At 52.4% G+C, this 23248-nt stretch overlaps 2 protein-coding genes across 8 annotated transcripts in view; both read left to right on the plus strand.

Moving 5' to 3' along the window:
- The window catches only part of CFAP57 (cilia and flagella associated protein 57), a 57694-nt gene extending 43001 nt beyond the window's left edge, over window positions 1-14693 (plus strand). For 3 of the 5 annotated variants that reach the window (XM_045204278.2, XM_045204280.2, XM_045204282.2), the window contains 4 exons: window positions 57-191; window positions 269-412; window positions 7736-7868; window positions 14024-14693. In XM_045204278.2, coding sequence (XP_045060213.2) covers window positions 57-191; window positions 269-412; window positions 7736-7868; window positions 14024-14238 — 627 coding nt within the window. In that variant the 3' untranslated portion in view covers window positions 14239-14693. Of the gene's footprint in view, window positions 1-56; window positions 192-268; window positions 413-7735; window positions 7869-14023 lie in introns of those variants that run through there. The other 2 variants (XM_045204279.2, XM_045204281.2) reach the window with 2 other exon arrangements.
- A 4240-nt stretch (window positions 14694-18933) lies between these two features.
- TMEM125 (transmembrane protein 125) lies at window positions 18934-22737 on the plus strand. 3 transcript variants are annotated; one of them, XM_024571245.4, is made up of 4 exons: window positions 18934-19066; window positions 19483-19663; window positions 20927-21068; window positions 21304-22737. In XM_024571245.4, the coding sequence occupies exon 4, from the start codon at window positions 21430-21432 to the stop codon at window positions 22087-22089; it is 660 nt and encodes a 219-aa protein (XP_024427013.2). In that variant the 5' UTR covers window positions 18934-19066; window positions 19483-19663; window positions 20927-21068; window positions 21304-21429; the 3' UTR covers window positions 22090-22737. The 3 variants fall into 3 exon arrangements, with proteins under 3 accessions (XP_024427013.2, XP_024427015.2, XP_071076991.1); XM_024571247.4 differs by having other exon boundaries at window positions 19483-19636; XM_071220890.1 differs by lacking the exon at window positions 18934-19066 and having other exon boundaries at window positions 19474-19663.
- Window positions 22738-23248: the final 511 nt, after the last annotated feature.

Here is a 23248-nt window from a genome sequence, read left to right on the forward strand (position 1 = left end):
AGTCCCTGCCCCTGGAGAATCCCTTGGGTGCCAGAAGTAAGCACCTCTGGTTGCAGGAGCGGGACCTGGAGGCGCTGGTCAAGCGGTTTAAGACAGACCTGCACAACTGCGTAGCGTACATCCAGGAGCCCCGGCAGCTGAAGGAGAAGGTCCGAGGTCTCTTTGAGAAGTACGTGCAGCGGGCAGACATGGTGAGCTCTGCCTCCCTGCCTGCCCTCCCCTTCTCCCTGGTCTCCCCTCGCTCCCTGAGAACCTTCTGCCCCATTAGGTGGAGATCGCAGGGCTGAACACAGACCTACAGCAGGAGTATGCCCGGCAGCGGGAGCACCTGGAGAGGAACCTGGCCACTCTCAAGAAGAAGGTGGTGAAGGAGAGTGAGCTGCACCGCACCGATTATGTCCGCATCATGCAGGTATCATCACGCTCCCTGCCAGCTCTCTCGGAGGCCAAGCCATCCAGACAAGAGAGCCTGTGAGGGCCTCCGAGACCCCCCAATACTCAGGGGACCCACTGGCTTTCCCTAAAACCTTCTCTTTGACTCCTCTCCTCTGACCTCCCAGAGCTCATCCTGGCTATGACCAGGGCCCAGAGCCCCAGCCTGCAGGTTTCCCAGGCACACCTGTGCCCAGGCCCAGGCCCACCCCATGGCCGCCCATGTGTCTCCCCACTCGCTTTACCCATTTCTTTCCTCGGCCTCATCTTTATCCAAAGCACTCCTGTGTCCTGCCTCACTTCTCTTGCTGACCCCTGTCCCTTTTGGACCTTCATCCGCGTGATTTTAGCTCTCCTAAGTCACACTCTCCTTTCCCTTTCCTTCATTTCCAACTCTCATTTCACCTTACTTTATCCTGCTGCTTTTTATTCTGCTACTCATATCACACGGTCCCTGCCGGCCAAGTTCTGTCCTCTGAACGCGCCTCCACCCACCTCATCTGACTTCTCTGGAGCCTCAGGTTCCTACCCTTATCTCTGGGGTGCAGTGCTAACCACACCCACCCTAAGAGTCAGCCTCACTCTGATTTAACGAGCCCTCCACACTCACTGCCCAGGATCCTCCGTAGGGTTGTGCAGAGAACCTGACCCCATTACTGCCACCTCCACTTAAGCACATTATCAGGACTGCCAGTCAGAACTCTTCTGCCAGATTTCTGTTTGGGTAGCAGTATTGTCTGAGGCAATTATTGTGGATTAATCAGAATCACATTAATAAGGCACATTCCTTTTTATGCTTGCATTTCGTTCATGCCATAATTAAAATACTGGAATGGGGATGGGCTGCAATTGGATCGAGACAAACCAGTGTCCAGCTTGACCAGTCTGTTCACCACTGGGCAGAGCACCCTGCAGTTCAGGCCAGGCCCAGGCATGATAGGTCCCATGCCATCTTACAAGTAGCCCCTGCTTAAGGGCAGCCCACGCCGTCGATAACCACTGCCTCACTCCAGGGCTGGGAGAGCAGTCAGAGGCCCGGGCACAGGGGTGGATGCAGTGGGTAAGGCCCTGCAGCACGAGCAGCTGACATTGCTCAGGCTCTCAAGGGCCCCCAAGCACGAGGAGCCTGCCCAGGAGTGCAACATGATAGGCAGGGGACCACTGGGGCCACAGGAGCAGTTGTCAGCGGGTGCTACTGCTGAGCTCCTGTCTGTGCCCTGCTCCCGCAGCACAGGCCCGAAAGGTCTGCCAGGGGTCAGGTGCCTCTCTCCACACTGAGCAGGCTCCAAAGCACATGTCAGTCCTAGTAGAAGAAGGCAAAGGAAAGAAAGCAAAGACTGCTGGCTAGCCAGAAGGTGCAAGCATCAGCATGAGGCCACTCACAGGTCCCCTTTTGCTCCTCAATGCCCCCAGAGGCTATGTGCCCACTCCTGCTGAGCCAGGGTGCAAGTCGGGTCGAAGGAGCAGCAGAGGCCCAGCAGAACTCCTGGCCAGCCCTGTCACTCACTCCCCGATGGCAGGCAGAGGGAAATCCCTGGAAGAGTGTTTTGTTGAGAGAACATTGTAAACCCATATGCTGAGGAGCCCCTAGAAGTGCCCCAGACCACTGCAGGGAGCAAGAGGGGGGCCAGAGGACAGGGTCCCCACCCCTTGACCAGGGAGACAACTTGCTTTTTACCACAGCCTCTGTGTAAGATTTTATTTGCAAGATTTTTTTGAAAGGAAAACTTTCAAAACCATTGGTCTGGCCCTGGCTGGTGTGGCTCAGTTGGCTGGAGCATAGTCCCATAAACCGAAAGGTTGCAGGTTCCATCCCCAGTCAGGGCATGTGCCTGGGTTGTGGGTTCAGTCCCCCAGCCTGGGTGCCTACCAATCCAAATGTTTCTCTCTCACACAGATGTTTCTCTCCCTCTCGCCCTCCTCCCTCTCTAAAAATCACTAAGCCTGTCCTCGGATGAGGGTGAAAACAAAAAGACCACTGGTCTGGGTTTTAAAAATTGTTCCTTTCTTTGATCTTAAGTTGAAGGCGAGGGGCCAGGCCGGGGCCAGGTCCAGTGTCGGGCAGGCACTGACACTGTGCAGACCCCGTTTACCCGCCTCAGCCACTGAGAAAATTCCTTAACTTCTTCGGGAACTACCTTCCTTATCTACAAAGTGGAGAAGAAAACGCCGACTTCAGCGAGTTAATGTGAAGTTTGGATGCAGCAACTAATAGAAAGCACTTGGCACTGGCCAGGTACAGAACTCGTGCTCAAAAATGGTTTCCCTTCCTATCTGCCAAGCAAAAGGCCTATTGAAGAGCCAAGTTGGAAATCCACTGGGAGATCCTGGAAGGCCGCCACAACATGGACAGGGGGTACCTGTGGGCTGAGGGGACCGGACAGGGGACCACTCAACTGATCCCAGACCCCTCCGCTGAGGCCCCAGGCACCTGATGCCTTGGTATGCACAGACAAGGAGCTGTGCCTGCAGGTTCCAAGGCCCTTGCGCTTCAGTCCATAAAGGACGAGAGAGGCCAGGGTGGACACGGCATCTGAGAGAAACTCATTAGGAAACAGAAAATGAGGTCACTATCTCATGTGAATGTTCAGACAGGAACGCGGAGCCTCCAGGACGCTTGCAGTTATGGAAACGAGTTGCTATGGAATACAAGTATGTAGGACACATACTTTATTCATTCAGTATGCGTGTTCTCGGGGCTTCTTACCTGGACAGTTCCACGCCGTCCATGCAGGACTTCAAGGTGGGTGTGATAGCAGGCCTTCCCCAGGGAGCTCGTCGGAGGGAGCTTGAGTAGGACACAGGGATGCACTGCTCACTCAGCATCTCCAGGGCTGTGGGCTCCTTGTAAACGTGGGCTGCAGTTAGGGGGAGCGGCCTTTGAGCCGGGCCGTGAAGGGTGAGTGGAGGGTGGACAGGGAGCAAGTAAGGGAAGAGCCTTTCAGTCAGAGGGCACAACCCGAGAACAGGCAGAGAAGAGCAAGGCCTGTGGGGTGTTCGGGGCTCCAGGGGTCCTCAGACCTGACTTTATTGCCCAGCACCGGGACAGGGAGAAGGGCCCTCTGGGACAGCAGGCAGCTTCGGATCACACTGGAAGGGCTCTCCCTGCCACACCAAGAAGCATAAAGCGCATCTGGTAAGCAGGTGCCGCCTAAGGTTTCTTAAGTAGGTGTTATCTGTTCCAGAAAGGTTAAGTCAGTTGGCAGGTGGAAAGGCCAGTGGAGAAAGGCAAGTGGCAGGAAAAGCCATGTTAAAGGAAGATGAGAAGGGCTTGGAAGGAAGAAATGTCAGAAGACATTTCAGAGTGGAAATGATTAATAGCAGTGTCAGGTTAGACATGAGAAGGTTGAAAGAAGAGCAGAGAAATGGCTCATTTGTGCAATTCAGCAGACGAGAAGCCCACCCACTGCAGGTTCCAGAAAAATGCCACCAATGCAGGGCTTCCAAGTTCCCAGAATAGATCAGTTTCTGCTCTTTCCACATGGCCATGTTCTTAACAATACTGACTCAGGAGAAGCCAGTAGGGGGTGCTATAGGCATTCTTTCCCTTCCCTGCCAACTGCGGGTGTTAGATGTGCCAGCCAGTTCCCATCTGTGGCTCTGCAGCTGCACACTCCACCAAAGGCAACCCTGGACAGCTTGGCATAGCCCCTTTACGTAGAAGGCTTTTTATGTCAACAGACCTCAGCATCCCCAGCCCGCCTCTCACACATACCCACCGCCGGGGCACTTGGTGAACCCCGGGCCACGGAGGGGCTGGGCCGGGGGGTCTGGAGTATCGGTGGGGTTTCTATGGGCCTGCCTGGCTGAGGAGGGAGCAGGAACAGAAGGTGCAGCAAACCTGTTTCATTCACAGTTTCAATTCGCAAAGCTAGCAAAGCACACCCAGGCACATGTTGCTTTCCCGAGCCTCGCAGATGCCAAGTTTTCACAAAGTGGAGTTTGTGGCGGCCCGGCATCAAGCAAGTGTTTCATTTTTCCAACAGCTCAGATTGTAGTTAGCATTTTTCTAGTAATAAAGTGGTTTTAACTAAGATACATACATTGTTTTTAGATATAATGTTATTGCACTTTAATAGACTACAGTGTTGTATAAAAATAACTTTTATGTGCACCAGGAAACCAAAAACTTCATATGACTTGTGTTATTTGCTTTGTTGTGGGGGCCTGGAGCCGAACCCGTGATATTGCCCCGAGGCCCCCCTGCCTGTACAGTTGCCTTCGGTGTGACCTCTGGATGCTGGGGACACAAACCGCCCCAGAAAGTATTCTTTAGGGAGGGGAGTCCAATCAACCCTTGACGTTATGACTACTTTTATTGTTATCATCAAGTATTTAGGGTCTCAGTTCCTGCTTGCTCCCTCTTGACTCTGGGCCTGAAATGCTCTTCTCTGTCCCCCCTCCCAGTCCCGCCATGGAGCCTTCCTCACTCAGGCCGAGGGCCCCTCTTCAAACTCTCATGGCTTCTCTTGGCATTGGATGCAAGCTGGACCTCCTGTGTCTGACACAAGGGCCAGTATATAGCAGGCCTTTCGGAGCTGGTTCTTAACTAATTCTTAGGACTGAATGAATGAACAGATGAAAGACCCAGCAGAGCAGGGGAATCAGGCGGCATTGGGTCAAGGGTCTCCATCACACCCCGAGAAGGACTGAGCCATGTCCTGGAGGGCCATTTGTTGGCCAGCACCGTGGAGGTGTCCAAGGCTGATGTCCAGATCTGAAATGGGCATTCACACCAAAAGTCACTGGGAGCCAGAAGTGCCAGCCATGTGGCAGGGTTCCGGAGGGGGCAGGGGGAAAAAAAACCCAGGGCAGGGTTCACCTGGGGCCATGATGGCAGCAGAGGGAAGAGATGCTGAGAGCTGGTTACGGACCACAGCAGGAAGGGAGCACACAAGGTTCAGGTCCGACACAAAATCCACAGGGTCCAGTGGCAAAATGGACAGAGATGACCAAGAAGTAACTGAAGATGCTGCGGAAAACTGACCAGTGTTAATTACTATGCTGAGTGAGGTGGGAGAGCAAAGCGGAGCGACACCAACTAGGAGGAGGAGTGGGGAGAGCTCCTGCGTGTGTGCGAGTTGCCCGAGCTTCCTGCGGCTCTTCTGAGAGGCCTTTCTGTCTCCTCAGTCCCGCCCGACCTTTACCCCCTGGTTTGTAATTTCCTCATTAGTAAGAGTCTCGTCTTATTCAACTTTGTGTGCACTGCATTAGTTACCCAGTCCACAAATATTTATGGAGCACCTCTTACAGGCACGGCTGAGTCCAAGGTCCTAGAACCCAATAAATACACATTCAAGTGATCGTGGCACGACTGGACGTCGGCATGGAGGAGTTCGGTGGGGAGGGCACTGGCAGCGAGTGTGACTGGAGAGCCTCTGGACAGGGACTGTGGGAGATTCACCACCCAGGCCTGGGTGGGTGAAGAGGGTGAAAGAGCAGATGGAGAAAAGCTGCTGACTTTACACAGAAGCAGGCACAGAGCCTCGCCTGAGAACAAGGAATTGGCAATGATTGGGCATTGCCAAGGGAGGGATGAGGAATGCTGAACTGAACTGACACCCTGAAAACCTGAAGGTGTATTTGACTTTAGATAAAGAGGCCCTGGAGGGAAAGACGACGGGGGTGTGTCTCCAGGTCAGCCCCTGCTCCCTCTTGAGCTCCACAGACTTGTCCCTGTGACTGAGAAGGGTCAGGACTCGGTGAGAACAAAGCTTCGGACCCTCCTGTTCTCGGGGCTCTGACTCAGCTCTCACTGCTCCCAGACCCTGTCCCGCATGGAAGCACAGATGGTTCCTGGCACAGTCTATTTTGTGAGGGTTCGGCCTGTGTTTGCCGTTTTTGGTGCTCTCACCCTCCAGGCCTTGCTACCCGCTGGTGGTCTGGCTCATAGACCAGCTGCAGCATCCCTTGGGAGCTGGTTAGAAACGCAGACTCTCAGGACCAGCTCCAGACCTACGAGTCAGAAGCCGCCTTTAATAGCATCCTCAGGTCATTCTTTTGCACGGCCATGTGAGAGACGCCGAGTGCTGTGGCTGTGGGCTCTGAGAGCAAAGTGGCCACTGTCTCCCTGGGCCTGTGGTTAAGGGGGCACCTCCACAGAGCCACCCTTGGTGCCCGCGTGCCGAGTGCGAACAGGAAGGTGTGGGAAGGGAAGAGTGTTCGTTCCCAGGGTGCAGCGCCCCCACCACCCGGGTGTCCTGCAGGCCTGTCATCCTCACTCCTCCCCGTCCCCCTCACTTGGCATTCCAGTGCCCAGACTGCTGCAAGTCGCCCCCACACTGGCTCTCCGCCTGCTGTGCCAGTTGTCTGGTAGACCCCTTACCTTCTCCATGGTGACTTTTTCAAGCCTCAGCCCAAGGGTCAATTCCTAGGAATTCACCCAGGCCATTCAGGCCAAGCTAAGCGCCTTTCTTCTGCGTGCCTCTCCTGCATCACAGCAAGGCAGCCCCCGCGTCGGACTGAGCCCAGATCCCCTACTGCACCCAGACTCCGTGGGCAGGGGCCAGGTCTCCCAGGGTCAGCACAGTGCCTGGCACACAATTACTGTCCTCAGTATGTATTGGATGGGTAATGCATGGGTGGGTGGATGGATGGGAACTGTCGAGCACAAGAGGAGTGAACTTCCCACAAATGTTGCAAATGTCACAAATGTTCATGATCTATGTGCTTTTCTGCGTTTGTCGCTAAACAATGTGCTCTTAACATAACCATGTCTTTCCTTTGTCTGCATCTCATGGACATGGCAGACACCTTTTAAATGCAGATTCAACAATTCGTGGGGGGAAATGAATAACGTATAGGACAGCACTTAAGAGCTCGGAGCTCTGGGGCCAGACTGGCAGGGGCAGAACCCTGGCTGTGTTGCTCGGTGTCTGTGTAACGTGGGCAAGTTCCATAACCTCTCTTTGCCTCAGTTTTCTCTTTTGTAAAGTTGTGATTATAACAGAATCTACTTACAGGGTTATTATGCTACTTCAATGCATGAAGTTCATATGAAGTTCTTAGAAAAGTGTTGTTGTTCCTCTTGATGTTGGAAAGAGGCTGGGTGGATGGGAATAGTGTGCACTGTCTGTATTTTTTATTGCCAGAGTCCACTGGAAGGCAAGTTAGCTGGGACCTCGAGAGGCTGAGCCAAAAGCTAGGAGAAAGGCTCAGGCCCCACGAGAGGAGCCAGAGAATTAGTCTGGGTCCAGGACCAACCGCACCCATGCCCCACCCCCTCAGCTCTGGCCAGGGCAGGCCTTGTACCCACGGCTCACTCGGCCATCTATACTCACTCTCTCTTCCTTCTTTTCTTCAGGAAAACGTCTCCCTCATCAAGGAGATTAATGAGCTCCGCAGGGAGCTGAAGTTAACCCGTTCCCAAGTGTATGACCTTAAAGCAGCTCTGAAGGTGACCAAGAAAGGCCAACCACAAGAGGGTTCAGACACAGGTAATGTCACCAGTGGCTAAAGAAGATGGACATTGGGACAAAGGGGCAAATGGCAGCTATGAGCAGGTCTCCCTTTGGTTTCCAACGCTGTCTCTCCCAAGTGTCTGCTTGTACAAGGTCACTTCCACCCCGTGGCCTCTGGGAGCCTCTGCAAGGCACACACAGGCTCTCTAAAGGATCTGCGAGGACCCTACCACATTCGAATATACGCGGGTCCAAACCCCTTGGGATCAGCTACGGTGTCAGGATTTAGAATCTTTCGGATCTTAGAGCAGCGACTTTCAACCTTTTTCTTCTCTTGGTACATGTAAACTAATTACTAAAATTCTGAGGCATACAAAAAAATGTATTTTTTTGCCAATCTGACAAAAAATTAGGTATAATTTTGATCCATTCACAGCAGGCAGCTATTGTGGTGTTGGCTGTTGTCATATTTTATTTGACAGTCTAAGGGGAAAAGAGGTCAGTGCCCCCAGCTAAGTAGTTAGGTGTTGCATGTTTTAAAGATTCTTGCGCACACCGGTGGAAAATCGCTGTCTGGGAGCGTTCTGTGTCCTGCACATTGCGGGGAAGCCCGCAGTCTGGGGCAGCGCTCTGAAACCAGACCCATCAGTGTTTCTGTCGGGACAGATGAACACTCACACTAAGCTCCGTAATTTAAAAAGGCGTTTTGTTTTTAGAGTTTTTTGGCTTTTAGAACTGTGGATAAGGGGTTGTAGACCTGCACAATGAAAGGCCAAAAAATCAGAAGCTATTTAAAGGGAGAAGGGAGATGACATTATGAGTTATTACTTCAATTATATCCTTAAGTTCCTCTGAATTTCTGACAGCCAAGGCAAAAGAGGAAACAAAGAAATATGGGTATTTACACAGTTATCATTTATGGAAAAAGGAAGTTTCTTTTTCTGGAGAAACAAATCTTTCCCTGACACTAAATTGCATGAAAAACTTATCACATGGATGCTTATGAAAGGGATGGTGAACAACATAACTGATAGTATCTAACTATAGGTTTTCAGACAATAAAAAACATTTTTCAGGTGTCCATTTCTTATTTGGACAGTCAATAAAACCCAAGAGTATAAGGCATTTCTATGGAAAATTAAGCCGACATGGTTCAAGTATATTGTTTTCTGGGGCTTTACATGCAGGAATAAAGCTCAGACACTCAGTGAACTGAAACGCCCATGGCCGTGGACTGGGCCGTCCAAGGGTCATGGGCTGTGTCGTGTACTGTGGTTAAGTAAGACACTGCCACTGCAGGAAGGTGGCAGAAGGACACTAAGGCACACTCTGTATTATCGTCATCACTTCTTGTGAGTCTAGAACTTTATACATAGAGAGAGAGTTGTCTCCTGTGCCCTTTTTACTGGAGGTGAAGAGATTCGACACAACAGTAAACCCCGTGAGTCGTGCCTGAAGTGGCAACATTAGGTCTGAAGAGCGACGGAAGAGCACAGCGCATTACAAATCCCGAGACCCTTGGCTTCTTGGAGGTGAAACCGCCTTCAGTTGGAGGCGAAGCGCAGATGTGCCTGCGAACAACTGCAAAACTTCTCTTTAAGAAATACTTCGACTGTGCCCAAGCATCCTAGCAAACAATCAGACGGAGACCTGCTCGGGATGATGTATCACATGTCCAGGTTTTTCTTACAACAATCCTGGAAATTTTCGAACATTCCCAGAACTTGAGAGAAAAGTCTGACGAATCATCCCCCAACCTCAGCAAGTACCAACCTCTGTCACTGTTGCCTCGCCAGTATCGCCACCCCCAGCCGTCTCCCCCACACACTCCAGGGATGGTTTTTAAACAAACCGAACATCGTATGAGCATGGGATGCAGTTTTCTCATGGGTGATATTGTCCCTCACGGCTGGAGGCCTGCGTCACCAACTGTCTGCTTTGATCGTGAAACCCTCGGCCTAACCTTGGAGTTTGAACATGGGCCCACCAAGACACGTGAGCTCACACTATACATCCTCCAGTTGTTTAAGGAATTGACCGATCCCATCGGTTTTTAAGAATTCTGTATCCAAACGGGAGAGGTTGCCATCCCCAAACCACCATCTTTGTTTTAGTTGCATTTATTATTAAGTTTCCAATCATACAATTAATGAACTGGTCTGATAGTCATACCTGCTTGTTCTTAGTTATTAAAACCATGTCATTAGAACTTCTAATTAAAAATAGTTCATCGAAAACCGACTAAAATGGCATACATACACCGTAAGATCAAAGAAAACCCAAAAGGAAACAAGAGACTTTAAAGCTGGAAAACTGATACACAAGTGGTGACCCACCTCTTAGGCACAAGCAGCCTGACCCCTCCAGCAGGACTGCGGAAGCCGGAGGAACCGGATGTGCATCGTGGAGCCCTCGAAAGTCCCAGGAGTTGGCAGAAGCAGACCTCTCCGGAAATGGGAATAAAGGTGGGGCTGAAACCCAAATGGAAAATTTTAAGAAGCTATTTGATCCACCTCATGTCTAATATAATGGTTAAAAATAGACCACCATCAGAGCCATCATCGTGAAATTTTAGAACACCAGAGTACAATGACAAAACCCTTCCAAACTTCCAAAGAGGATAAGGGGCAATTTCATGCAAAGGACCAAAAATTCCTGTTGCAAAATACAAAACCAACCCACAAAAATCAGTTGCATTTCTATATACCAACAAGAACATCTCAAAAAGGAAATTAAGAAGACAATTCCATTTACAAAAGCATCAAAAAGAATAAAATAGGAATAAACTTAACCAAGGAGGCAAAAGACATTTACACTGAAAACAACCAAACGTTGCTGAGAGACGTTAGAGACACCAATAAATAGAAAACGCCTCACGATCGTGAATCAGAAGACAATCTTGTTAAGATGCCAATGCCACCCAAAGCAATCTACTGACTCAATGCAAAACCTGTCAAAAGCTCAGGAATGTTTTTGACAGAAATAGAGAATCCAGACCTGGCCAGTGTGGCTCAGTTGGTTGGAGCGTCATCCCATAAACCGAAAGTTCACGGGTTTGATTGCTGGTCAGGGCACTTGCCTCAGTTGCAGGTTCAGTCCCTGATTGGGCCACGTACGAGAGGCAACTGATCGATGTTTCTCTTCCTCTCTCCTTCCCTTCCCCTCTCTCTCTAAAATCAGTAAGCATGTCCTGGGGTGAGAATTTAAAAAAAAAAGACATCCTGAAATTCATATGGAATCTCAAGTTACCCCAAATAGCCAAAACAATCTGAAAGAGGAGAACAAAGTTAGAGGTCTCATACATTGATTTTCAAAACTTACTGCAAAGCTATCGTAATTAAAACAGTGTGGTACTGGCATGAACACAAACACACAGATCAATGGAATAAAATAGAGAGCCCAGAAGTAAATCCTCACATATATGATCAAATGACTTTCAACATGGATGCTAAGACTGTTCAATGGAGAAAAGACAATCTTTTCAACAAGTGGTTCTGGGAAAATGGAATGTCCACGTGCAAAAGAATGAAGCTGGACCCTTACTTTATATCATATACAAAAATTAACTCAAAATGAACCAAACGCCTAAATATAAGAGCTGAAACTATAAAACTTGTAGAAGAAAATATAGGGGAAAAGCTTTATTACATTGTATTATTTGACAATGATTTTCTAGCTTTGACATCAGAAACATGGGCAACAACCCCTGGCTGGTGTGGCTCAGTGGACTGAGTCCCGGCCTGCAAACCGAAAGGTCACTGGTTCGATTCCCACTCAGGGCCCATGCCTGGGTTTCAGGCCAGGCTCCCAGTTGGGAGCGTGCAAGAGGCAATGAATCTTTCTCTCACATTGGTGTTTCTTTCCCTCCCTTCTTCTCTCTCTAAAAATAAATAAAGTTTGTTTGTTTGTTTTTAAACACAGGCAACAAAAGGAAAAATAGATAAGTGGACTGACACAGATCCTGGCCCGCAGGACCCTGTGTTGCGGCAGCAATAGACAAATACACACGGACTACCCAGTCCTGTGGAGGAAAAGGGACGGCGCGGCCACTGTCTCAAGAGGAGAGCGACCTGACCCTTGCCTTGACAGGCTTTTATTGTTTTTCTAGGCCCCTTACATCAAAGATGGTCTTCATTTACTACGTATAGGTTTGTTTTGGGTGGTTATCTTTTACAGACAACAAAGGAGAGGATGTTGCTGAATACATCAAAGAAGGATATTTGCCATGTAAAGGGAGAGATGGTCAAACCTGTTATGCTCCATACCTGGAAGGTCTAGCTCAGATTTTAGGAAGATAAAGATACTCAGTAAACATTTGCTGCCTCAGGGTGAGAGAGTTTTAGCAAGAGCAAGTCTCATAGCAGCCTAGGTACAATGCAGGCCTGATTTCCCATGGGAGAACCTATCTTTGGATGTGGGTCATGCCCGCCAACCTCGCTCCCCACTGGCTTTTCCGAGTGGGGGCTGAGCCACATTTCCCACACTTGGAACCATTCCCCATAGTGGACTATATCAAAATTTCAAACTTTTGTGCATTAAAGAACAAGAATAAAAAGGCAAACTACAAAACAGGAGAAAAATATTTACAAGCCACGTATATGATAAAGGATTGATACCCAGATTATGTAAAGTACTTCTATACCTCCACCACAACCAAAAAAGAAAAGAAAAGGAAGGAAGAAAAAGAGAGAGAGAGAGAGATTAAAATATGGGCAAAGGACTTGAGTAGACATTTCTGCAAAGAAGACATAAACAAATAGCCCACAGGCACATGAAAACATGCTCCCCACGACTAATGATTAGGGAAATACAAACCAAAAGTACGAGATACCACCTCACACCCGTTGGGATGGCTGCTATCAACATAAACCAAACAAAACAAACGAAAGAAAGAAAAGAAGAGGAGACAATAACAGGTATTGGCAAGGGTCTGGAGAAAGTGGAACCATAGTGTACTATGTTAAAATGGCATCGCCACTATGGAAAACAGTATGGCAGTTCCTCAAAACATTAAAAATAGAGTTACCATTTGAATCAGAAGTTTTACTTCTTTTTTTTTTAAGATTTCATTTATTTGTTTTTAGAGAGGGGGGAAGGGAAGGAGAAAGAGAGGGAGACAAACATCAGTGTGTGGTTGCCTCTCACACACCCCCTACTGGGGACCTGGCCCACAACCCAGGCATGTGCCCTGACTGGGAGTCAAACCGGTGACCCTTTGGTTCGCAGGCCAGCACTCAGTCCACTGAGCTACACCAGCTAGGGCAGAAATTTCACTTCTGAGTATATACTCTAAAGAGTTCAAAGCAGGGTATCAAAGAGATGTTTGTATATCCATGTTCATAGCAGCATTATTCACAGTCACCAAAGGTGGAAGCAGCCAAAGTGTCCCTCATAGATGAATGGATAAGCAAAATGTGGTGCACACATACAATAGAATATTATTCAGTCTTTAAAAGGAAAAGGAAATTTAGACACATGATACAACATAGATGAACCTTGAGGACACCATACTAAATGAAATAAACCAGTCACAAAAAGACAAGCACCTACAGTCCCACTTCTGCAAGGCACCTCTAGAATAGTCACACTCACAGAGACAGGAAGTAGAGCCGTGGCTGCCAAGGGCTGTGGGTGGAAGAGAGCAGGCAGTTGCCATCTCAGTTTTGCAAATTGAGAGGAGTTCTGGGGATTGGTTGCAGAACAGTGTAAATGTACTTAACCCTGCTAAACCGTACACTTAAAATGGTTTGCAAGGCAAATTTTATGTTATATATATTTTACCACAGTTGTTTAAAGGGAGTGGGAGAAGGGAGCTCGAGATTGACGTTTGTTCGTGCAGCCCTGGAGGATGAGAGTTTGCAGACTACGGACATGAAGAACTTGAATCTCACGCGTTACTTTCTCGGCAGCATGCGTCAGGCCAGATGTGAAAGTGGGGGCACTGGGTGGTTGGATTCTCTCAGGTCTGGGCTGTGCAGAGCACATGGGGTTGAAGGATAAGACGTAGACCACCGAGGGTGCTGCAAGAAAATGGTGCAAGAAACTCACTGTGCCTCTAACTGGACAGAAAAGGGAGTGAAAAGGGAAGTTTGAGGAGGCAGGGAGGGAGGAAGGGAGGATGTGCTGGTTTCAAAAAGGCTTTGCTGCCACTCAGTGACAGGCCTTCATTAGTCCTGCTCCATCCCTTACAGTGTCCAGTACGAACATGCTCAGCGCTGCTCCCACCATGAGACTAAATGAGCAAGAAGAAACCGGGAGAATTATTGAAATGCAACGCCTAGAAATCCAGCGCCTCAGAGACCAGATCCAGGAACAAGAGCAGGTCCCAGGGTTCCACCCCATCACCGGGATTCGGCTTCCTTCCCTCGTCGGGTCAGAAGAGGACTTTGAGGTGCAGATCAACTGACCCCCTCCAGTGGGCCATCTCCAGCCACACTAGAAGACGCACTGTGCACCTGTCCCCAGGCCGACTCTGGGCTGCAGTCCCTGCGGCACTGACCGCACTGAGAGCACCAGCCTCTTTCTTCTGCCCTGAGGAATGTGAGGCCTGGTCAGAATAAAGGTGTTTGCCCACAACTGTGTCCAACTCTCTGCTTAGCCAGGCAGCTGGGGAAGGAGGAAGGGAAAGAGGGGACACTGAGGACTGGTGGGAAGGGCTCCAGCTCCTCCAAAGTCACAGCTGCCTGTCCCTATGGAAACCACACTGAACTTGTAGCTGGCTTCCTGCCACCCCCTTTCCTCTCTGTGCCTCACGGATGGGCTGCCTGCTCCCAATTCTGACCTGGTTTCCTTCTCTGCCAGCCGAGACCAGACAAAGCCTCGTGCATTTTCTTCTCCTCTGTGAAACCTAATGACGTGTTCTGAGGATGTTTATGTTTGTGCAAACACAAGAGTAAAATAATAAACATGGCGAAGTTCCCCTGAGTCTTCCTTATCTGCTGACCCTGTAGTTAGAAGAACTGTAAGCAGAGCTCTGCCCTTATTTCTCTCACCTCCATGCCACTGTAGACTTGTCATCCTTGTTCCGCAGGGCCGTGTCCCACTCCTCCACTTCTGGGGGGCACCTCTTCCTCAGGACCCCATACCGAATGTGTGACCCAGCCACACATACCAGAAACGATAGTTTTTATGCACTAAAGAGCAAAGCAATCCACCCAAATGGCCCTGTGTTCTCACACCTACAGAGGCCAGGCACCCTCCTAATACCCAAATAACATATATTTAAGCCCCCCCATCCCTGCTGGTCCCTGCTGGCTGGTTTAAACCTGGTGTCCCCAAGGCATCTCCCCAAGTCCCCTGTATGCTCTTGGGCACTGCTTTGGGTGAGTTTCCCCAGTGAGAGCTGAGACACAGATATCACACTTGGCAGATCTCTCCCGAGGGCTGGGTATACCTGAAGGCAGGCTCGGGGCAGAGGGCACAAAGCAAAGTGTACATGGGACTCTCCCTAGCAATGCCCACCCCCTCCCCCAGCCCACACCCGGTCACATTGGCCAGCTTTTCTCCTCCAGACCAGCGTGCACCCCAGCATGTCCTCTGCCCACTGGGAGGCCAGGCCCAGGGTGCAGAGAAACATTCAGGCACCCCCGAGAGACTCATCCACTGAGACAACAGCCATGCTGGGTAGACGGGCTCTTCGGGAGTCAGGCTTCTCCATCCCAAACCAGCATCTTGACTTTAACTTTGCAGAAGAAACTAACTCAAAATAAGGTCAGCGGGGCCAGATGGTGCCGGGTCTTGAAGACACTGCAGAGCCCAGTGCCGAGCCACTGAGAGTCACTTCCCACCACTTCCCAAGCTCTTGGCTCACTGGCCTCCTTTCGATTCCTACAAAAGGCCAAGTTCTTCCCTGCCTCCAGGTCTTTCCACAGGCTGGTTTGTCTGTCTGGAGTGCTCTTGCCCTCACACCTCAGTCAATGAACAAACTTCTACTCATCCTTCAGAGGATAACAGAAATGTCACTTCCTCAGAAAGACAGTCCCCGACTCCTCTCGCCCCCATCTAAATTACATTCGCCACAGTTTCCTCTCATAACCCTCCCTGTAACATGTCTGTTCAGTTGTCTGAGGCTGCCTCTCCTTCTCGGCTCTCAGTTCCATGGAAGCAAGGCTGGGTCTGATTTAAAAGTCCACTCAGAACCCTAGCTGGTGTGGCTCAGTGGATTGAGTGCTGGCCTGTGAAGCAAAGGCTCACTGGTTCAATTCCCAATCAGGACACATGCCTGGGTTGTGGGCCGAGTCCCCAGCAGGGGGCGTGTGAGAGGCATCCACACCTTGATGTTTCTCTTCCTTTCTTTCTTCCTCTCTTCCCCCCTCTAAAAATAAATAAAATCTCTTTTTAAAATAAAATAAATAAAAGTCCACTCAGGTATCTGGGTGGATCACTGATGGCGGGACCCAAGAGTAGAGGCGGCGGAACCAGTTAGGAGGACCCTGTGGGACCACACGTGTGAGGACAGCTGCAGGAACCAACAAGGAGGCAGCACAGAAGTGAGTTCTTCTGACTCTAGGTCTGGGGGGAGTTATCCAAGCGGCGAGGGAGGGAAAAAGACCCTATAAGAAGGAACATGCCGAGAAAACTGGGGCTCTTCTAGGGCCCTAGGAATCTAATTTGCTGTGGCTAGGATGTAGCAACATTCAACGGACAGACGGACCCTGGCCAGGGCCCCGCTGCTAAGGAGGAGGGGGAGGAAAAAGCCCAGGCCAAGGAGGGCCCCGCCCAGCGGAGCCTGGCCCTGTGGCCAGCAGGTCAGCAGGGTGTTTTCTCAGCTGCCAAGAGTGAGCACAGCTTCTTGCTAGCAAATCTGGGGTCAGAGGTCCAATCTTGTTTACCTCTCCTTTTTCTGTCTTGTGCGTCCCCACGTCAGCCAGCTGGGTGGCACTGATTGGGTGGCTGCTGTACCTGAGACCTCCTTCCACTGCCGAATCTGACCCCAAGGGGCGGGTCTCACCTCACTGGCACCACCTCCTCCTTCACGGGTCCCTTCCGCAGGTCCACTCCTCACTAATGGAGGGTCCTGGCCGTCCCCTCCTCCTGCCACAGCCTTAGGAACCTTGCTGGTCACACAAGTGGCCAGGCACTGGCACATGACTCCAGCCTTATCCTCTGGTTGCAGTCAGTCCATCACTGAGCTCTGGGAACTCAGTCAGTTCCTCTGTGACTGCTGATGCCTGTGGAGGCTGCCCTCTCCCTGGGCCTCAGACTCCCACTGGCTCCCCTGCCCTCTTCCAGAGTCCACATCAGCTGTGGCCAGACAGTGTGAGCTCCTGCGGAGCCTCCTCCGCCGTCCTGTTCTCCCAGTGCCAAAGACCCTGCCCTGTAAGAGGTTCTGGCATGGGTGTCTACCTTTCCCCATATAAAGCATGACCAGTCGTTACCAGCCAGCGGCTCCCAAGCAGTACCCAAGGGACCCAGGGGGGTCTGGGAATACCCCCGTGTCCAGGTAGGGCCCACCTCTTGCACTCATTGCTCTGGATTTGGAGTGAGAGGTGAGAGAGAGGCCAGTCAGGACCAGGAGTGGAGAAGAGGAGGGAAAATACTGTGAGTTCCCTGCCCCAGGTCATTCTGCCCAGGACTGGCCTCTCCTTGGGACCAGGAGGATAAATAAGCATCGGACGTGTGCAAAAGGAATACACAGCCCCAAAGCCGGCCAGGCCCCCGAACCCCTGCTCCTCCCAGGGAAGGGGATGATGCCTTTATAATGCTTTGCGAGTGGCAAACCCTCGTGTCTCCCCCTGAGGCCCAGCCGCCCCACTGCAGTCAGCCTACCCCAACTCTTCCTCCAGGGAAAGAACGCCTAGCGCTGTGCCACCCAGTAAGGGCGCCACGGGCACACGTGGTGACTAAGCGTTCACAACATGGCTAGTCTAACCAGGTAGAAGGCACGCAGATTATTTTCAAGAATTCATACAAAGTGAAAGGCTGGAATAGCTCATTTAATCATTTGTAAGTTGAAATGAAAATATTTAGGGGTTAAATAAAGTGTTAATGTATGAATATCTCTTTTCACTTTTTTATCATGGCTACTGGAAGTGTGACGTTACGTACATGGCCGACGTTACACCTCTACTGGACAGCACCGGCCCAGAGCTGGGGCCAGCCCTGCAGGCACCCCCACCGCACAGCGCAAAGAGAAGCATGGGCGAACTGCGGGTGGAAAGATAACTTTGATTGGGTTTTCCTCATCTCTTGCAGACACATCAGGAGGAGACAGCAAGAGGCATTCATTACTAGGGGCTCAATCCAGGAGGTGGCGACAGCCTAAACCCCCTCCCACCAGCACCCCCCCGAGCCCACCCGGAGTGCGTGTGGCATGTGGTGTGTGGTGCCAGATGCGCCTGTTAGCAGCAGAGCCCTGATCGTGCCCAGTTAGACTTCAGGACCCTCCATGGGCATCTCCCATGAGCCGGTGCCTCACCACAGTGTTCAAGGCCCAGTGCAGCCTGAGCCAAACTTGTCTTTCCAGCTCCATCTCGCATGCTCCCTGCTCAAACTCCGCACACCTCATGCAACAAATATTTACCGATTACCTCCCATGTGCCAGGCACGGTGCTGGCTGAGGTCAGGATGGCTAGCAAAATGGGCATAAACCTATACCCCTTCAGTACCACACGTCTCGTGGAGGGTGCCAGAGAAGTAAATAAGGAAAATTACAGCACATGCAGTGTGAGCAGTTGTGGGGAAACACAGGGGCCACAGGGAGGGCTTCCTGGAGGAGGTAACATCTCAGTTAAAGAATTCGAATTCGTGTTGGCCACACTGAAGCTGGGGTGGTCAATATCCCAAGCAAATGGGACTCTGTGTTCAGAAACCAACCAGAAATGCAGAGCGCAGGGCAGAGCGTGCTGAACCGGAACGACTTGCATTCTGGCTGCAGTGCAGGGACCAGTGGCAATTGGCTGACCTGCTGTGTATGGCCAGGGCTTGTGAGCCCTGTGAAGCAGTGTGGCATTTATCTGGAAGTTTAATTCTGCAAGTGTTTTCAGCAAGGGAGGTCCTGTTTCCCACAGGAAGTGCCTTTACCCCTCCTCCCTGTGCTCAAATCCTGCTTTGAGGCTCGGAAGGAAAATGAGTCAGGGATTTGGGGCGTTTCAGCTGGGGGAAAGTGCCAAGACTGGAGGGACAGGGGCTGGGGCTGGAGGTCAGCTGTGGAACTTGAGGTCGAGCATGGTCTGAGTTTGGGTTTAGGATTTGGCGGCTGGCTTCTGGAACAGGAGGCAAAGTTGGGACCGAGGGTGAGAGGAGGGTTCCAGAATTCGGAGCTAGAGCTCGGCGAGGAATTTGAGCTGATGTTTCAAGCCAGACTTGGGGTTAGGATTTGGAGCTGGGACAGCGCTTGGATTTGGAAATGAGGCTGGGGGTTGAGACTGAGATTTGAGATTCAGGGTTGAGGCTAAGATGTGGGGTGAGGGCTGGGGGTGGAGCTAGGAGTTCTGGTTCGGGTGTGAAACTGCAGCTGGGGCAGGGGTTAGGTTTGGAACAGGGAGGGGCTGGAGCCCAGATGGGGTTGAAGCTGGGGGGATGGGTGAGGGCCGGGGCGCTGGGGCGGATAGACAACATTTCTCCCGAAGCCCAAGTCTGGGAATTCTGTTCGAGCCCTAACAGCAGCTGACAGAAGCCCCTCCCTTCCCTGGAATGCATCTGTCCGCAGAAGGAGCAGTGCCACGTCAGCCAATCGGCTCAAGCCCTGCCTAGGAAACACCTGTTGATCTCCCTCCCCACCGAGAGTCTCACCGGGGTGCAGGTTAGGCAGGTGAAGCACCTCCCCGGAAGCAGAGCTGGAGCGCCCCACCTGCCCCGCTCAGGTTGGATTCAGCAATTCCGGGCTTCCCGTGAGTTCCCCTCAGCCCCCCTACCCCCTCTCCCCTCTCCCCTTCTCCCACTGCCTCCACCTCACCTCGGCCCACGCACCCACTTTCAGACCCGTGAAGTCACAGCCCCGGGCAATGTGGCGCTGACTCCAGGGCCCCTCCCACAGCCCCTTCCCCACCTCCCTCAAGGGCATTTGCACCTGCCCCTCCTACCTGGCTGCCCGGCTGCCCGGCTGAGGGGTTGTGGAGGACAGATACCTCATCTGGGGTGTAACCCATGTACAACCACGTAGTCACAGTCCTGGAGTGACCCAGGACTTGCATCCTATGTATTAGCAGGAGTCCCCTCCCGAATTGGCGGGGATAACCAACATTGTGTCCTTCAATTCAAAAAGCTTGTTTGGGGCATCTCTACAGGCCCCAGAATTCCCACTGAATTCTGAAATGGAGATATCAAATGACTAGCCCCCACCCCTCAAGATAAACATTCTTGTCCTCGATTTTAAGATAAGGAGCCTGGGACTCCAAGAGGTGAACTCAAGGGGACTTCTCTGATCCTCCCCCCTGACCCCTCTTCCAACTAATCCACATCCAGCATTTGTCTGACGAACCACAAACCTACCTGCTGTAACTGGGGCTTCTTGAGGGCAGGGACCCTGGCTGCTTTATTTTGTCCAGTCCTGCTGGCTGGCTTCTCAGGGACATGTTAAATGAGTAACCATGATGGGGCCCCTCACCCCAGTCCCCATGGGTGGTAAGGACTGCAGCTGGGGTTCAGACCCAGAGCCTTCCTTGCCTTTTGCACAACTTTGGAAAAATCTTGGAGGAGGGGGTGGCGAAAGGGCAGAGAGCTGGGAGACAGGCAGACCCTGAGGAGGTGGGGTCGGGAGGGGGAGGAGTCGGGAAACTGCGGGGATGAGGGTAGGGGATGGGATGAGAAATGTATAGAGGTGGCTCCCTGGGATGTGCCTGAGTGAGGAGCACAAGAGGAGGAGCAGGTTTGGGTAAGATAAGGAGCTGGGGTTGGACCTGTTGCATCAGAGGTGACAGTGAGTCTATGCAACATCAAGGTGGCGATTGGCTCTGGGTCTGGAGCTCGGGAGGGAGATCCAGGTTTGAGGGGCATGGGGTGGCTTTTGGCTGTGAGATTGGACCGGAAGTTAGGGGAAGGAGGGCATTAGGGGTTAGATCCCAACCTGCAGAGACACAGCCCTACCTGAGAAGATCCAGGGTCAAGCTGCTGGTTCCAGAAGGGTTAAGTCAGAACCCTCTCCCTCCCCCCAGGAGCTAGCGGTGACAGCTGAAGCCATGTGAGTGGATCCTGAATGAGGCTTTATCTCTGGCTCTCGTCATCTTCCACTGTCCATCGTGGCACCAACTCCCTCGGCCAGCCAGGATGGGACAGGCAACTGAGAGAACCAGAGAGGTCAGGGGCTGGGCAAGGGGGGCTCCTTGGAGGGGTGGGGTGCTTTATGAGGGGAAACTCTCCTGGGGTCATTGGAGAGGCACCCCCAAGGGACAGTGCTAGGGAGGGGGCTTTCCTGGGGGACATTTCAGGGGACGTGGGAGGATTCCCGGGGTACATCCCCACAGCCCCCAGGAGAGACCATGGGTGGGGGCAGGCGAGCTGCAGAGGAAACGACTGTGACTCTCCCCCACAGATGACGGTGACTTTACCCTGGACTGTGAAAGGAATAGGACTTTGGGCTTCCAGCTGCCAAGCAGGTGGTGGGGGCTCCAGGCCCTGATCCACACCCTTTGGTCCCTGACTTGTCCCAGACCCGGACATGCCAGGAGGAGAGGCGCGAGCCCCGCCAGTCAGGGGGCTGCCCCCAGACGTGCTAGTGGAGCAGGTGGAGTTATGGTGGTCCCAGCAGCCGCGGCGCTCGGCGGTCTGCTTTGGCATGGCCGTGGGCCTCGTGGCTGGCTGTGGGGCGGGTGGTGTGGCACTGCTCGCCTCTACCAGCAGTCGCTCGGGTGAGTGGCGGCTGGCAGTGGGCACCGTGCTCTGCCTGCTGGCCCTGCTGGTTCTGGTTAAGCAGCTGATGAGTTCAGCTGTGCAGGACATGAACTGCATACGCCAGCCCCAACACGTGGCCCTGCTGCGCAGTGGTGGCGGTGCCGATGCCCTCGTGGTGCTGTTCAGTGGCCTGGTACTGCTGGTCACCGGCCTGACTCTGGCCGGGCTGGCTGCCGCCCCTGCCCCTGCCCGGCCACTGACCGCCATGCTGTCCGTGGGCATTGCCCTGGCTGCCTCCGGCTCACTCTTGCTACTGGGCTTGCTGCTGTATCAGGTGGGCGTGAGTGGACACTGCCTGCCCATCTGCGCAGCCGCCCCCTCCGCCCACAGTGACCACAGTAGCAACGGCAGCATCTTCAGCATCTCAGGACGGCTGTCTGCTGCCCAGCGTCAGGAGACCACGTCCAGCATCGCCAGCCTCATCTGACCAAGCCAGAGCCCTTCCCACAGCCCGCCCCAGCCTCCACAGATCCGCACCAGGGCGTGAGTGAGTGTGTGTGTGTGTGTGTGTGTGTGTGCACGTGTCCCCAGGACTGTCCAGCCCTTCTGTGGGGCTGTGTGATGTGCGCGGGGACCCTGAGTGTGCCCACTCATCCACACCACGACAAGGCGCGCATGTGTCTTCCTGGAGCTGGGGGCTGGGGCCGTGGAACTGTCGGGGGCTGTCTGTTTGTATCTGGGGAGCCCGGGCAGAGACGTGTCTGGGATCCCTGGAGATTCTTGGCTCCTATTCCACACACCCCTCCCAGCCAACCCTGCCCTCCTACCCCGGTCAGGGATTTCCCCGGGAGGGACAGCTGCCCACCCCAGAGAGTGCACCGGCAGGTCTCCATCGAGGAGAATCTCTGGTGACGAAGTGGAGAGAGCACAGCTCCGGAATGGGACAGGCCTGGATTGGACTCCCCCTTCTGCCACTTCCCAGCTGGGGAACGTGGGCCAGTGACTTAGCCTTTCTGAGCCTCGGTTTCTTGAGAGTCGTGGCTGTGGTTGTGGTAGTCAGTCCTGAGGATCAAATGACATGAATGGAAGGACTGGGTACGTTACAGATGTGCAATAAAAGTGGTGGCTGCTCTTATTGCTACTGTCTTCACACCCCCATGTCACCTGGAGACACCTCCTCCCCCCTCCCCCTTCCCCACCTCAGCCCTTCCAATGAGAACACCCCGCGCCTATCTACCTCGGGCTGATGGAAGGAGCCTTGAAGGTGTCCTCAGTGAGACCTTCACTTTCTCCTCTTAGGTACCCTGAAGCTGGAAGAGAGATGGGGAGAAGGGTGTGCTCAGCTTCAGGAAGGTGATGGGTTTCTGGTCCCAGGGAGGGAAGGGGGTGCTGAGTCCTTAGTATTTGTTCATATGCTGGCTCAAGATGAAGCCTTAAGTATTGGGGTTTTATCAGCTGGTGTCTTGGGAGGCTGAAGTCCCTCCCCCACGACTGAAACCAGAGCGTCCTGGCCCACATTGTCGCTGCACCGCCTGGCCTGCCTCTGGGTTCCTGGGCATGGGATGGGTGTTTGAAATGCCCTTGGGTGGTAAGGGTCACTTCCTGCTTGACGTGCACCCTGGAAGGGGTCTCCCTTTCGGTGGCGC

Source organism: Desmodus rotundus, chromosome 3, assembly GCF_022682495.2.
Source record: "Desmodus rotundus isolate HL8 chromosome 3, HLdesRot8A.1, whole genome shotgun sequence".
NCBI lineage: Eukaryota > Metazoa > Chordata > Mammalia > Chiroptera > Phyllostomidae > Desmodus > Desmodus rotundus.